Source organism: Clinocottus analis, unplaced genomic scaffold, assembly GCF_023055335.1.
Source record: "Clinocottus analis isolate CAN_PGR_092001 unplaced genomic scaffold, fCliAna1.0.p SCAF_18, whole genome shotgun sequence".
Lineage (NCBI taxonomy): Eukaryota > Metazoa > Chordata > Actinopteri > Perciformes > Cottidae > Clinocottus > Clinocottus analis.
In genome coordinates, this window is record NW_027175909.1 from 5608454 (window position 1) to 5622476 (window position 14023).

Consider the following 14023-nt stretch of genomic DNA (forward strand, 5'->3'; position numbering starts at 1 on the left):
GAACATAACTCGAGTCTATGCATGCCGATTATTACAATTTCACAGAAATGTCGAGGTAATTGGATGAAGTGACAAAACCCAATGACACAAGAACCACTCGTACGAACAGATTAGTTCTTAAGTAGTACATGCAAGTGATAAACCTGTATAAGTTTTCGTTTGGGTCCGCAGAATACGCTTCGTTTTTTCCGCAGCGTGGAACGAGAGGAGCGTTCATGCTGTTCGTTTAAAACGAACAATTTATGGCAACTTTGTGCAGTTACGATTAATGAATTTGACTCGCAGCGATCCCGAGTATGAGCGAACTTCATGGAAAGAAAGTAGATTTAATAACATAGGACTTGCATGAGACCCTTCCGTCTTGATTTTGGGCTTTACAGCTAAACTTTCGTTTACGAGACATGTAGCATTTGGCATATACAGTAATATAATCTCAACTTCCTCTATTTTCTCTCCAACACATACCCAAACTCTTGCTGTTCATTATTTATTTGGATCCCCAGTAGAAAAAAAAACAGCAGCTGCTCTTCCCGGGGTATGAACAAAACAAGGACACCGTGTCACCCAGCGCTCCCTACACACGGTAGTTTAGTGGCACTGAAGTGAGCCGACAATGATGTCGCTCTCCTTCTGTGTGTGTGTGGGTGTGGATGTGTGTTTATAATGGGGTCTTCTCCCTGTTTTGTTGACATTGCTAGCATGTGAGCGTGCCCCCACGTGCACTGCTGAAGTAGACACTGTCACTGTTAGCGCCGTTAGCTAGATACATAGCTGATGAGAATTTTTCAGGCTTTCAGCTCCGTAACAAACATACTCATTCAGACTGAAAGCTAAGCCTGACGAGTAGTTGTGTTACCTAAACCTTCGCGACGCCAAGATGTACCCAGTGACACCGAGAGGTCCCTGACCAGCGTGTGTCGAGTTGGGTACGAGAACAAGTTGCAGCGGTAGGGAGAAAAGTAGCACTGCTATAAGTTCAAGTGTGCTGGCATTCATTTGAAAGCCCGAGTTTGATCCCGGCCGGTTCCTTTATTGCATCCGCTGTGATTTCTGCCTTTCTCTCGGGTGCTCGAGGACTCTTGGCCACCGGCTGGTGACTTATTCTGCCTCCCGGAGGATCCGCGTTATGAGACTTAGGAAGGGTTAGTGAAATGGCCATTCCCAGAGCCCAGATTGACAGGACATTATTAAAAAAAAAAGGTGACACACACACACACACACACACACACACACACACACACACACACACGCACACACACACAGGTGCTCATCCAGACCTCCACTTCTCAAAGCATTCACACACACATTCATAACTACTACACAAGGACACACACAGACACACACGCGCATACTCCCTTTGCCCTGCAAGTGATGAAAAACAGTCTTAGTATAAAGTGCATTATTATACTTTGTCTTGGAGGGGAACAAATCCATAATGTAATAACGCAGTGAAAAATCTATAAGAATGCAATGTGATCCCTCCTGAATAGAAAAGAGAGGCTGACAGAAAAATGCACCTTGTGCTGTTTTGCAATTTTCAAGTCCATTCAACTCCAATTTCAATAGTGTCCTTCCCTCTCAATGTTTCCCCCAAACCCAGTGAGCATATGGCAGCTCCTCTGAGACAAATTTGTCAAAGATGAAAATTTAATTAAGATTTAATTTCTTTTTACTATGCCCATCAAGACGTCTGATGCGATAAGGAGATCGATGAATCATTATCCGCAGGGGGTGGGGAGTTGGTGAGAAGTGAAGAGGGGGACGGGGGGGGGGGCATTTGGTCTGACAATGGCACGAGGAAGAAGAAGATCAGGGTTTAAAAAGTGATGAAGAGAGAAAAGGATGGCGGAGATAGAAGGAGGGGAAGTGGGCATCACTCTCTGTCACAGCTAACTCAGCCTTCTGGGGTGGCTCCGTCTCTCTCGTTTTCCCTCTCTCCATCTATATCTCTCACCTCCCCCACCCCACCCCCACCACACCACACCACACCCCGCCCGTCTCTCACTTCTCGCTTTCTCCCTCTGTGGAGACAGAAGGAGAGGGATCAGTTTGAGAATTAACCATGGCAGTTCATTTCACTGTAGGGCTGAGGACACGAGGAGGATAGGAGCCGGCGGTGGAGGGAAAGGAGAGGAGGGGGGTTGAGGCAGTAACGGGTGGCCTTTTGAAAAGTTGATTTCAAATAGTAAAAATGTATCCTGAATGTCATATCGAAGGGAAGCATCATTAAATGCACTTTAAACTGGATTTTGAATTGTACTTCTTTGCCACCTGCATGTGTGTGTAGCACGTTGGAGAGATTAGTTTAGCTTAATCTCTCCAACGTCGATGGGATCAGTAGCAAGGCTGCTTTAAATTAAGGTTTGAAGTAGCTTCAAATCAAACAAGTACAGACATGCGCACACACACACACACACACACACACACACACACTCACATGCAGACTGTGTGCTCCACTAATGGCCACTAAACAGAACAGACAGTGGAAAGCACTGACAGTGCGTCCGTGTTGCTAGACTGCGGCATCATTACTCCCCGCAGCATCGCATGAGACGTGTGGGCGGAGAGGGTTGGTCCAGGTTGGGCATCGACCTCGAGCGGTTCCAGTCTTGACTCCTCAGCAAGCATCGACGCCTGGCCAATCGTATCGCACGGCGCGGTGACATCATCACACTCGATCTGTCAAAAAAGACGTGTGTTGTGTTGAAGGAAGATGACCAGGAGTCTTGTCTTTACTACGGTGACTCCAGAAAGTCACCGCTTCAGTCTCTTTGCTAAACTAAGATAATTGTCTCTTCGGTCTTGTTTCATATTTAGCTTGAACGCACAAGAACGGCATCACTCTTCTCATCCCAACACTTGGCAACAAAGTGAAGAAATGTATTTTTCAAAATGCTTTACACTTTTTCAAAAAGTGTTTGGTCACACCTGAAGTCTTCAGGGTAATCCAGATAAAGCGATTGTGCTCAAACAGTTTTACGTGACTCGCTGATTTCTAATGAGAACGTTAATTTGCCGAATTCACAGAAAAGTATGCATTATTCATCAATCGTTTTCAAATCTTCAAAAGACATTAGCAATTGAATAATTCATCCAGTTAAAGTTGCATTCTGACCTCACCTATAGGTAAAGTTTGTTTTTCATTCAGTAGGAAATGTAAAAGTTGCCGCCAGTGAAAGACAAGCAGAGATTATGAGAAAGAATGAACATAAACTGTTGAAGGTTGTGACTCGTCTGCGCACTGTGACAAAAGCGGAAAAATATATAAAAATATATAAATGATATAGGAGGAGTACGACCTTGCTGCATGGTGAGAGCCTTGCACATATTCAAGAGTTGATGACGGCGGAAATATGTTAATGACACCAAACACCTGCAGTCATTTCCTTTTCCTGATGTTCTTGGTGACACTTGAAATGGTAATTTCAACACAAGTCCATCTGTTTGAAGAAACAACGTATAGTCTTGAAAAAGAGGCACTTTTTAGTAGTTGTTTATCAATTTTGTAAATCATTTCAGTTAAATAAAAAATCAAAATTAGTTCAGAAACCTTTTCATTTGTTCCGCCTGCAGCTTGATAACATGAGTAGATTCCCTTGTCAGGACAGGATTAGGAGACACTTGTTCAGATTTAGCTGAAGCCGGCCTCGGCGTTCACGGATCTCCTTTGATCAAAGCAGTCGAAAGGTGTGGACACGCGGTGGATTTCTCTGTACTGATTCATCCCCCGCCTGGAGAGAAGATCCACATTGGCCCGCCACCCTCTGACTGACTGACTGCAGAAACCAAGCAGTCCTCACGAAACTAAAAAGAATCAACGTCACATCTGGAGCAGACAGTCACAATAACAGCACATAGCATTTTGAATGACATACTTTACAAATGATACATATTTCCTCTGCCGTTGTTCTCTAATTAGTGCATTCATTTCAGAGCTACCAGATGCTTATTATCAGTCCTCTGCTCCAACTGGGAGGCGCTGATCATGCAAATGTGACCAAGCACACACGCGCACACACAATGCCGCACACTCATTTGCGGAGACATATACAGGATAACGTCTCTAAACAACTTTAGGCTTTCCTGATTAATCTTGACTCTTGTCATTGAAATATGTATAGAAACCTTATATGCACAAGACCAAATCCCACGGGAACCGATAACGCCAGTGCAGAATAAATCTCATTCTTCAGTGAGTGAAGACAAGCTACCGTTACTGTATATGGGTCTCTGAGATGTGAGGTTTCACTTGTGTGGGCTGCACAAGCAGAGCAAATTGCCTCCAAAAATGAGTCGTTGAAATATTCATTATAGGTATTAAAATGGTTTAATGAGCCCTGGGTAGCACATTCCTAACTAATGCACAAATGTAATCACATTACTTTACTAATGAAGCACTCATGTAATCACATAGTGCCGATTTGCCAATGCACTTATTACATTTACAATCTCAACTAAATTAATTTTAGATGATCTTATTTTAAAACGTGATATCATTTGAGTGCCGTTGCTCTGAATTCTCAATACAGTGAGCCTTGTGAGACAGCTTGCTCTGTGTAAAATCATCAGGCTCACAGCTCTGCTGTGTATTCATTTAGTGCCATGTGTTTATGCATCTACACACACACAAGCTGCACGCACATCGCCTCACTTCCATCTCCATTTCCCGCACACACAACACCCACTCATCTATGCTTTCATTCCTTTCTCCACAGCTATTTGAAATACCATTTTACCCCCTCTTTTTGTCCTCTGTAAACCTCATTGCCTGTTGTTTTGCAGCCCCTCGTTCTTTTGCTCTCTCTGCCCTTCTTCCCCACCACCTTTTTTCTTCTTCTTCTTCTTCTACTACTTCTTCTTCTTCTTCTTCCTCCGCTTTTTTCTGCTCCATCTCTTGGTTTTGTTTCATGCTGGCGTTCTCTCTCTCTCTCTCTCTCTCTCTCTCTCTCTCTCTCTCTCTCTCTCTCTCTCTCTCTCTGTCTCTCTCTCCCCCACAACACCCCCAACCACCCCAGAGACCGAGCTTGTTTACTCTGTCTTTTCCACATCTCGGCTCTGTGCAGCTGTGACGGTAATCTTTCTTTCAAATATTTGTTTCTTCCATCTCCAGATTTTTTTTTTCTTCCTTTTTTTCCATTCCTACCCCCATAGCTACCACCACCGACGTACACCTCATTCCTTCCCTTAAATCTTAAAATGTTCTTCTTCCAACTCGGCTCCTGGGCACTTTAAGACTTGCCACCTTCAATTCAGATCTACACATTGAGAGCGAGCGAGCGGGCTCGGCACTCCGGCGAGGCAAGCCGTAATTTTGCTCCTGAGGAATTCAATCAAGTTGCATGCCGAGTGCTTCTGTTTTTGGCAGCCTTTCCGCTGCTAACCAGTTAGCAATGCCTGTCACCATCACTGGGCTCTATATAGGCAAAGAGCTCCAGATGATGATGGATTGCTTTAAAATGATAGCAGCCAAGGAAAGTAATTACCAACTTTGCCTGCGGTGGAAATTCAGCAGATAAGCAGAGCAGGCCAGGTAGCGCAAAGGCAAACAGGTGAGACGCATTGAAGGTCAAAGCAGAATGGACACTGACAGAAACAATGTAATGACACACACACACACACACACACACACACACACACACACACACACATAGTCTTACGACTGAATGTGCTCTCGACAGTAAAATCTTATATGGCAAATTTGACTAGGGTGAATGAAATGGCCGATAAGCTTGTTCAGTGAGGAAATAGGATGTATGCCAACGATTTAGAGCCCACAGGCCCACGGGGAGAACATTTCATCATTGGTTTCTGATAATCCATTTGCGAGGTTACAGTGATGGTCTTGGAGGGATGACAACATAACTGGAGCTGAACCAGTGAAGGATGAACATCAAGCACTGGGACTTGTAATCACCCAGCTCTGTGATGTGAGACTTATTGTACATCACTTGATGCCCCTCATGATTCAGGCCCTCTACTGTACTTTTAGGCCCATAAGTGTGTGTGTGTGTGTGTGTGTGTGTGTGTGATGTAGCATGTGCTGAACCCAAATGCGCACGGATCAGGTTCAGTGAATCGCACACCCCTCAGAGATCATGTTCACCACCCAATGGCTCGCAACCGTGATCCCTGCGCAACTCATGAAAATCAATGGAGCACATCGTCAACATAAGCAGCTCCTAATGCTCTTCCTGTGCGATAGGACAAAATTAGATTTCAGCCGTGCCCCATAATGGCAGGGCCAGGCAGGTGAAGGGGATTGGAAATGACCGTGATTGAAAATTAATCTAATGACCCGACATGGGATCCCGGACATCTGCTCGAACCCCACAGGTTGTTCATAAAGCGGCGAATAATTGCACTGACAGGGTACTGGTGTTCCAAAGCCTGAAAATATAGTTTGGCCCTGAACTAGACCAATTGACAAAGGGTCATTTGTCAAATGAGAAGTCATTTTGACTTTGTAACATCACTTTTTTCCTGACAGTGGTGTGATGTGTTTCAACACTTCCAATGTCTGACATTCAGCTGGAAGTAAACATCATTTATTACGGTTGGCACTATGCACCACAGTGTATTTTCTCTGTATGAAACCCTTCATGAGGTTTTTTTCTCCGCTCGAAACTACAGAAAACTACAGTTTGGTGATGCATTCAAATAGAAGTCACCTCGCGCTCTCTGGTTTTATATGCATATCCCTTTCCCATTTAATGTAGTGAGTCCCCTGCTAATCTGCCAGACGAGATGTAGATAGTGCCTGTGTTACTGTTTTTGCACCGTCAGCTACTTAACTAGGGTTTCTTTCTCTCTTTTTTCACAGTTCATTTAAACAGCTCAAACAATTGCATTCTCACATTTTTGACTTGTGAGAAACCGGTGTATAATGTTTGGCTCAGCAGCATGCATTCAAATAGTTTGTGATAGCTTACATTGGTTGCATGCTATATTGTTGAAACAGCATATACAATGTTGTGTATATACGTTTACATAATCCATGCTACCTCTAGTTAGTTTGCCACACCTGCACGGCACATTGCGGTTTAGAATGATAACGAGGCAGATTAACTACTCGCCACTAGTTTTGGTTACGATGATGTCTCTGTGGAAGGGGTGGTAGATATGAACCTGAAGGCAACAGTAGCAAGACTACGGGTAAAGCTGAACGTTTCAAAAAAAGGTCGACATCCCCATCTGCCGATGGTCCATACAATATGGGAAAAAAAAGACACGGCATTGTTCTTTGTGTTGCAGGAGAGAGCTAGTTAGTCTACGTGTTGCGTGTGTAAAAGAAGCGTGTGACTGTTCTCTCTCACATAACAAGGTTTGGCTGCTGAGCTTATCTGTTTGTGACATTGTTAGTTCATGCACTAGAGAGCAAGACTTTTAGGTTGAAGCCTATCCGTTGGCTTTAGACAGTCAGCTAGCTAGACAGGCTCGTACATTATATCATGGAAACAAAGGGATGTTTTGCTCATGTTTTTGGTTGAACAAAGACAATCCTTTCTGTAAACTGTACACTCAGAGTATGGCTCTTACTCACCACATGCACACTGCTTTGGGAAACTGTAATAGTTGGTAAGCTATGATGCTTTTGCGGAACATGTTGAGTAAACAGTCTCTGATATAATACATTACATAGACACGCATTTCGTTGAAGAATTTATGAGGCACTTTATCTCAATCACTTTGAATAGAAAATGTAACCTGATTCCACAGAAGCTTGCTGCATCTGGTTCCTTCTTAATTCGTAGTATCATCTTCTTTTAGACAGACGTTATGAGGTGGTTCATGTTATCGTCCACCATGAAAGAAAGTGGTCAAATGGCCAAAATCAAAGATTCAGTTACAGACGGCTGTATTTCTACTAAAATTGTCATCATCATCCACAAACCCTCAATAGTCAAACACTATATCAATGGACATATACTTTTTTTATGTGGTATCAGTGTGTATTCTGACACTCGGAACCAATGCTGCCAAATCAAAGTGTACTTTGTGATTCGTATTGTCCTTGCCCTTGTCTCCGTCTGCTGGTTAGCATCTGCCCACCCCCTTGAGGCTTGACATCCATTACGCTCCTCCTCCATATGTCCACATAGCACTTCGCAGCTCTCAGACAGGTCACAGATTTGGCTCCAGAATTCAGCTCGCAGGCAGAGAGATCAGAGGGAAGAGTGATTGAATGGCAGGAGTTTGATCAAAGTCCACATACACAAACACACACTGAGGAAATCTTCATGTTTCCCCTGGGTACTGGAGATATTTTGTGACGGCTCCATCAGATTAAAGGCCCGACCAAAAATCCTGCACAGATTCCTCCTCAGCCTTTTCCTTCCAAGTCGTGGTAGTAAGCAGCTGACGGGAGAGCCGGGAGCAGGAGAGGAAGAAAGCACCCTTTTCTTTAAATTTCTTTCTCTCTAGTTTACATGGGCACATTTTTCCTATTGCCCAGCATGCTTCTTCTTCCCGTGGCGAGGGCGTTGTTTGTTTCCGTGGGCAGGCTGCCTTATTGAGGGCAGGGGGTAGAGCGAATGGGAGGGAGGGCCGTTCAAACAGATGATTAGAAATAGTGGAGCTGGCCTCGATGTCCTGAATGCAAATTCCTCTAAAAAAAATAAAAAAAAGTGTGTGACCACGTTCCCTTTGTAGCACACAGATGCAAACAGTGAAAAATGGCAGAGAGCTTTCTAAAGCCACCTGCGCTTCATGGTGTCTGAAGCCGCCGCGGTCCTAATTAATTCCCAAACCAAGATGTCAGTGGTTAGATCAGATGGAGGAATGATCGACGCTAGAAGCCCATGAACGTTTCAATCTCCTTTAGATCTTCAGCCAGCCAACGTCCTGGTGTGGGAAAGATCTGGTCACCATGGGGAGGAGACAGACTGTATTATCTGCTCAGTGGCTGTCTGGCACAAGGGATTGCTTGATGGAGAGATGGACAGGCAGGCAGCAGGATAAGACATGTCCTCCTCTGGCATCAGAGGCAGAGTTTGCCATCTCCGATGTCATTTGATGTTATAATGTGCCGTGTGTGTAAATGAGAATTCTGTCTCGTGTCTTGAAAGACTTTTGTGCCGCGAAGTGTCTTGAAGCCGTGTGCCACTTTGTAAAGGTGCTGTAGAAAAGTTTGGGAACGTCATGATTGCCTCTCGCGGCTCTGAGCATGGCAGCGGCTGAACCCGCAGCTCACAGCTAACAAAACAATGACGACAGTGCTGACGGAGCTAATAGTGAACCGTAGCGAGGCGTCTGCGACGGCGGCGTCAGTCAGGAACGCCGTTACCAGCTGCAACCGCCGTATAAGGCCGAGAGCGAGCGTGTGGGGAACGCTTTAAAATCACAAACGTGAGAGAAAGAACATAGAAGCTTGGAGAACAACACACGAGGGAGAGCGACTCAGCTCCACGATATCTTTCCATAGCGAATAGCGGTTTGCTGCTATATTAATGCTCTGAATATCAAATTAAGCACCTCTAACTTCAGAATAACTCAAATATGACTCCGCCGGTGAGCCTGTCGTGGTTGCTTAAATTGGTTTTTAGGTGTGCACCTTTTTTGCTGTGGCAGTGGGCAGCAATGACCTTTTCTGGCAACATCGGGGACATCAAAGCAGAAATAATGGAGGGAACCAAAGAACTGTGGAGCTGAACGTGAAGGAGGCAACACTTTCAAATCATGCCGAAGACCAGCATTGTTTCAGATGCCACTGTGTCAATTCAAGTGTGTTCAGCTCATCAAGATGCATCACGAGCGTTGGGATGGGAAACCAATCAACTGTGCGGGAGGATAGCAGGACTAACAATACACTGCTAGTCTCAAGGAGAAGTGTTGTGGTTGTTGCCTTAAGGCCAATTATATGCCTTAATTTAAGGTTTGTTTTCTCTCTTTCTCTCTCCCTTGCAGGTATTCCTAATAACATTGGTCCAGTTAGTAAGTACACAATACAAAGGAACTATATGAATGCTTGATGCTTTGCTTTTTCTATTGTGCCACGCTTCGCCATACATCCCTGAACTTGGTGCCAAGTGTTCATTTCTGATTCCAATCGTCCTGAAAAAGGATCACTCAACTGTTGACCGTTTTTTGGGGAGACAGAGAAGCAATAGCTGGGGGCTATATTGCCGCGATATGGGTATATTAATTTACTTTATCCAGACTCAACCAGATAACACTTGCCTGGCTCCGCATGCAGAATGACATATTTTCTTCTATTTTTTTTCCTTCTCTCCCATGCATTATAAATAAATGGCATCTAGACTTTATTAAAGTGCCAAGACCTCTCTGGCAGTATAATGTCACAGGAGGTCATTTTAATATGAGCCGCAAGCGCCTCGGCTGGTATTATCTTCGTCAACCAGTAGCCCCTCAGGAGGGGGAGGAAGAAGAGAGGTGCCATGTCTCAAGTTACCGCTGCCTGGAAGGCTCTGTGATGCAGGGACCATGGGATTGTATTGAACAAGTCAAAGTGCATCAAAAGCCTGGCTCAATTCTCTTTATCTTCTTACTCGTTGCCCCGTTTGAAGCAGGTATCCTCTGTTTCCGTGGTAACAGATTGATTAGCAAATTGCCCCGCCCCCTGTCTGATCGCAGACCCACACAGACTGGCTGAGGGTTAAAGAGACATGCACGTTTCTGATAAATTAACCCCGATGATCAACTTACCTGTTAAATGACGACAAAGACAATATTGTGAACACTTAAGCAAACACTGGAATGAGATGTGAAGTCTGTATCTCCATCCAAAGTCAGACAATTTACCTTTTTTAGTAAGATCACTGGTTTTGTTGCTGGTTTTCATGAAATTGTCTCAGTATATAAAAATAAACAATTGAATGTTCAATTCAACATTCTCAAATAGCTGAACTTTTTTTTTTTTAAAGCTTTGTTACGAGTGCTTCTTATCGGATTCTCAATATTCAATTCAGCATCTTGCTTGAACTCCATATCTAGTTGATGCTCAAGTGTTACACACCAAGGGACACTTGGACGCCACATGCACACTTGTTTTCATCATTTAAGGGCTAAGACGATTGCTGGGCAAGTTTCCCAAAAACTGTGTGCCGTGTGAGACACGGGGTGAAAACAGATTATTCCCCAGGTGGTTTTTAATCAGGCTTTAGAGTGGAAGTGAGCTCTGGTTGTAAAGTCTGCTGCTATGACACGAGTCAGAAATGGACATGTGGCCAAACCAGCCCCGTCTCCCGTCTCCCAATCTCCCACTGCTTCCCCCCACGCCCCCCTCCTCCACCTCCTCTCGCTCTTCCACACTGTGCCTCCGCTCCATGCATGGCCTGACGAGAGCTCAGAGTGCGTGTGCATGCTCCGCATACTTGCTGTATACACATGCATACATATTCACCTCAGCCCTCTCCGTCCCATCCAAATGCCAGGCCAGACCATGTCCAAAGGCTGTCCTCAAACCCTTCACGGGGAGAGTGTGTGCTTGCTGATAAGTGTGTGGTTGTGTGCGTGAGTGTGTGTGTGGGGTTCGGGGGGGAAGGAGGAGAGGGGAGGAGGAGAGGGGGGGTAAACACTGACAAAACAAAGTCTTCACTTCCCATCCAGATTGGCCCACAGGGATTTAGAGTTCTCACGAATGGCTGTCTTGTCACAGCAGCCTCCCAAAGAACCGGCGTGACACTAAAAGAACTGAACACGCTGAAGAGGAGGATGTTTGCAACGCAAACGCCAACCAACCGTATGTCTCGGTTATTAATAAAGTAAGAATAGAGTGGGGAAAAAAGGTCCTTGAGGTTGTTAAATGGACTAGAAGCAAAGCTGTTGTGGACAAAGAAAGAAAGCGCAGCACTTTTCATGTTGTTGTTGGAAAAGGTAATTGAATTCCTTATTGACTTTTCTCAATTCTATTTCAAGTTGATTAAGCCAGGCAGAATTGCCTAATGCGGACCATTAAAGTAAAATTAATATTTAAAAAAAACAATTCTGGCTCCGCAAGATTGCATTTCATTATGGGTATGGCATTGATTAAAACCCGTCACCACTCATTTAGCTCGCTTTACCTGAATATTCTCTGTAACAAAATAATTAATGGAACCCAGATGTGTATTACATCCAACAGAGAGTCATTTTAAATGAACCTACTTTACCAATTAGACGCTATAGATCGGGACAGTGTGGGTTTTCTCAGATGATGCACACTTGTGTTTTTGTCATAGATTAATTGCTCACGTCCTCGCAAGTCAGTTTGGGTTTTGGACAATTAGCTTTACCGCCAAAAAAAAAAAAGGAACAGAGGATTTCAATTCAATTCAGAACAACAAGGGTCAATGTGAATTCTCAGTTGATCGTCACAGTTTTTGCAGTGCAGAAGTAGAAAATAAACATGTTTAAATCCAATCTCTCCATGTGAAAAAAAGGCATTTCTAAAAGTATTCACCCTGAATAGGAGTATTGGATTGGATTTACACATCGTGAGGTTAATAGGATTTTTGCCAAGACACTGGGCGTTAATTACCCGCGATCGCATGATCCATGGAGTCAATAGCAAAAGGACAGAAAGATCAAATGAGGAGATGAAGGGGCACGAAGAGGAAACTTATCCATATTCCTCCCTCTGCTCGAGTCCTCTCCATTTCCAACCGCAAAGTATTTCCCGGACACGGAAATACGGACTTGTATGTAATTATGAGGTTATGCTATCCACAGCAGTCCGTCATTCCAAGTCCCAACACCTGCCATTATTTATTCATTGTTATTCCTCCACCAGAAATACATTGTAATTAGATATTGATTGCGTAGTCAATGCGATGAATTAAACAAAAAGACCCCCTAACTTCTTAATTTGCTAGACATAGTTTAGACTCGCTCGCAGGGATCATGATTTAAATACCAAGTTCAAGAGGGTTTTTTTTTTTATCATTTCTTTCTTCCGTTTTTCCACTCATCATTGCCATTGTCATACACATACACATACACAGCAAGCCCATGGAGGTCACACGAATTACATACAACGTCTCACCAATGTCCTCAGCGGGTCTTTGGATGCATTCTCTTTGCTCGTCCATGTCAGCCCTGCCCCATTGTATTTGCTTTTTTTCCTAATTTACTGATTTGGGTCATGCTGGACATGTCCGTGTCTCCAGTTGTGTGTGTGTGTGTGTGTACACCACCACGTAGTCCCCCCTCCCACCCCCCTCTAGAAAAGCTGTAAAGTGCATCCCACAAGTGCACATGAATAACTCCTGGTTTCTCTCAATTGCACGCAGTTCGGCCGAATGTGTCATCCCTAGGTGTCGCTAACCGAAAAGAAGGTAGGCATCTAAGAATATGGAACAACTATGTTTTTTCACAGATTCATTTATCTCGGGGTGTTTGCATAGAAGCCACAAAAAAAGAGAAAGTCTCTTTTGGAGCGATGAGTATTTGTGGGTAGTATCTTCCCCCGTTTCCAATCTTGGTTATTTTTCCTGACAAACCAAAAAAAAGCTAAAGCATCCTCCGCCTGCTTGTCTTGCTCATGATAAAGGGTTTTGGCTCACACACTGGAGGCTTGTGCATTCACAGGGCACTCATGTAGCGAGATGCTGCAGTGCCGTACATTATCCTCTCAATGTGTGCACTGTACATTTATACACATCCACTCGATATTTACTTAGGAGCCGAGCTTCCAGGGATCCTCGGTCCCATCTCAGCATATCAGGGAGAAGAGCAGGAGAGGTTTCACCGTGCTTTTTATGCAGATTGATGTTAGGCTCATCTCAGCTTAATCCATCGTGCAAATGTGATGTGCAGCCACCTCGCAAACAACGAGCACACAACCACTCAGCTCTGCGTTTCCATGACTGCAGCCAAGCGCACACATTGTATGTGTCAGGGGCTTATGTCACCCAGTACAATGGCAGAGGCTGGGCCTATTATTTCTTTTTCCCACTGTTTGTTTTATGACCGTAAAGGAATCGAGGGATTGATGTGTTCACTAGCCAGTTTCCCTGCCCACGCTCCTGTGCACAAATTTATAGGGTGAAAATTGTTGGCCGGCCTCCACAGAGGTGGAGAGTAGTTT

At 44.3% G+C, this 14023-nt stretch overlaps 1 protein-coding gene across 5 annotated transcripts in view; it reads left to right on the top strand.

Annotated features, from left to right (window-relative positions):
• ntng1a (netrin g1a) overlaps positions 1 to 14023 on the top strand; it is a 94147-nt gene that overhangs the window by 66994 nt on the left and 13130 nt on the right. For 4 of the 5 annotated variants that reach the window (XM_068581491.1, XM_068581490.1, XM_068581492.1 and 1 more), the window contains exon 5: positions 9904 to 9930. In XM_068581491.1, the coding sequence (XP_068437592.1) occupies positions 9904 to 9930 (27 nt within the window). Of the gene's footprint in view, positions 1 to 9903; positions 9931 to 13226; positions 13272 to 14023 lie in introns of all 5 variants that reach the window. The other variant, XM_068581493.1, reaches the window with a different exon arrangement.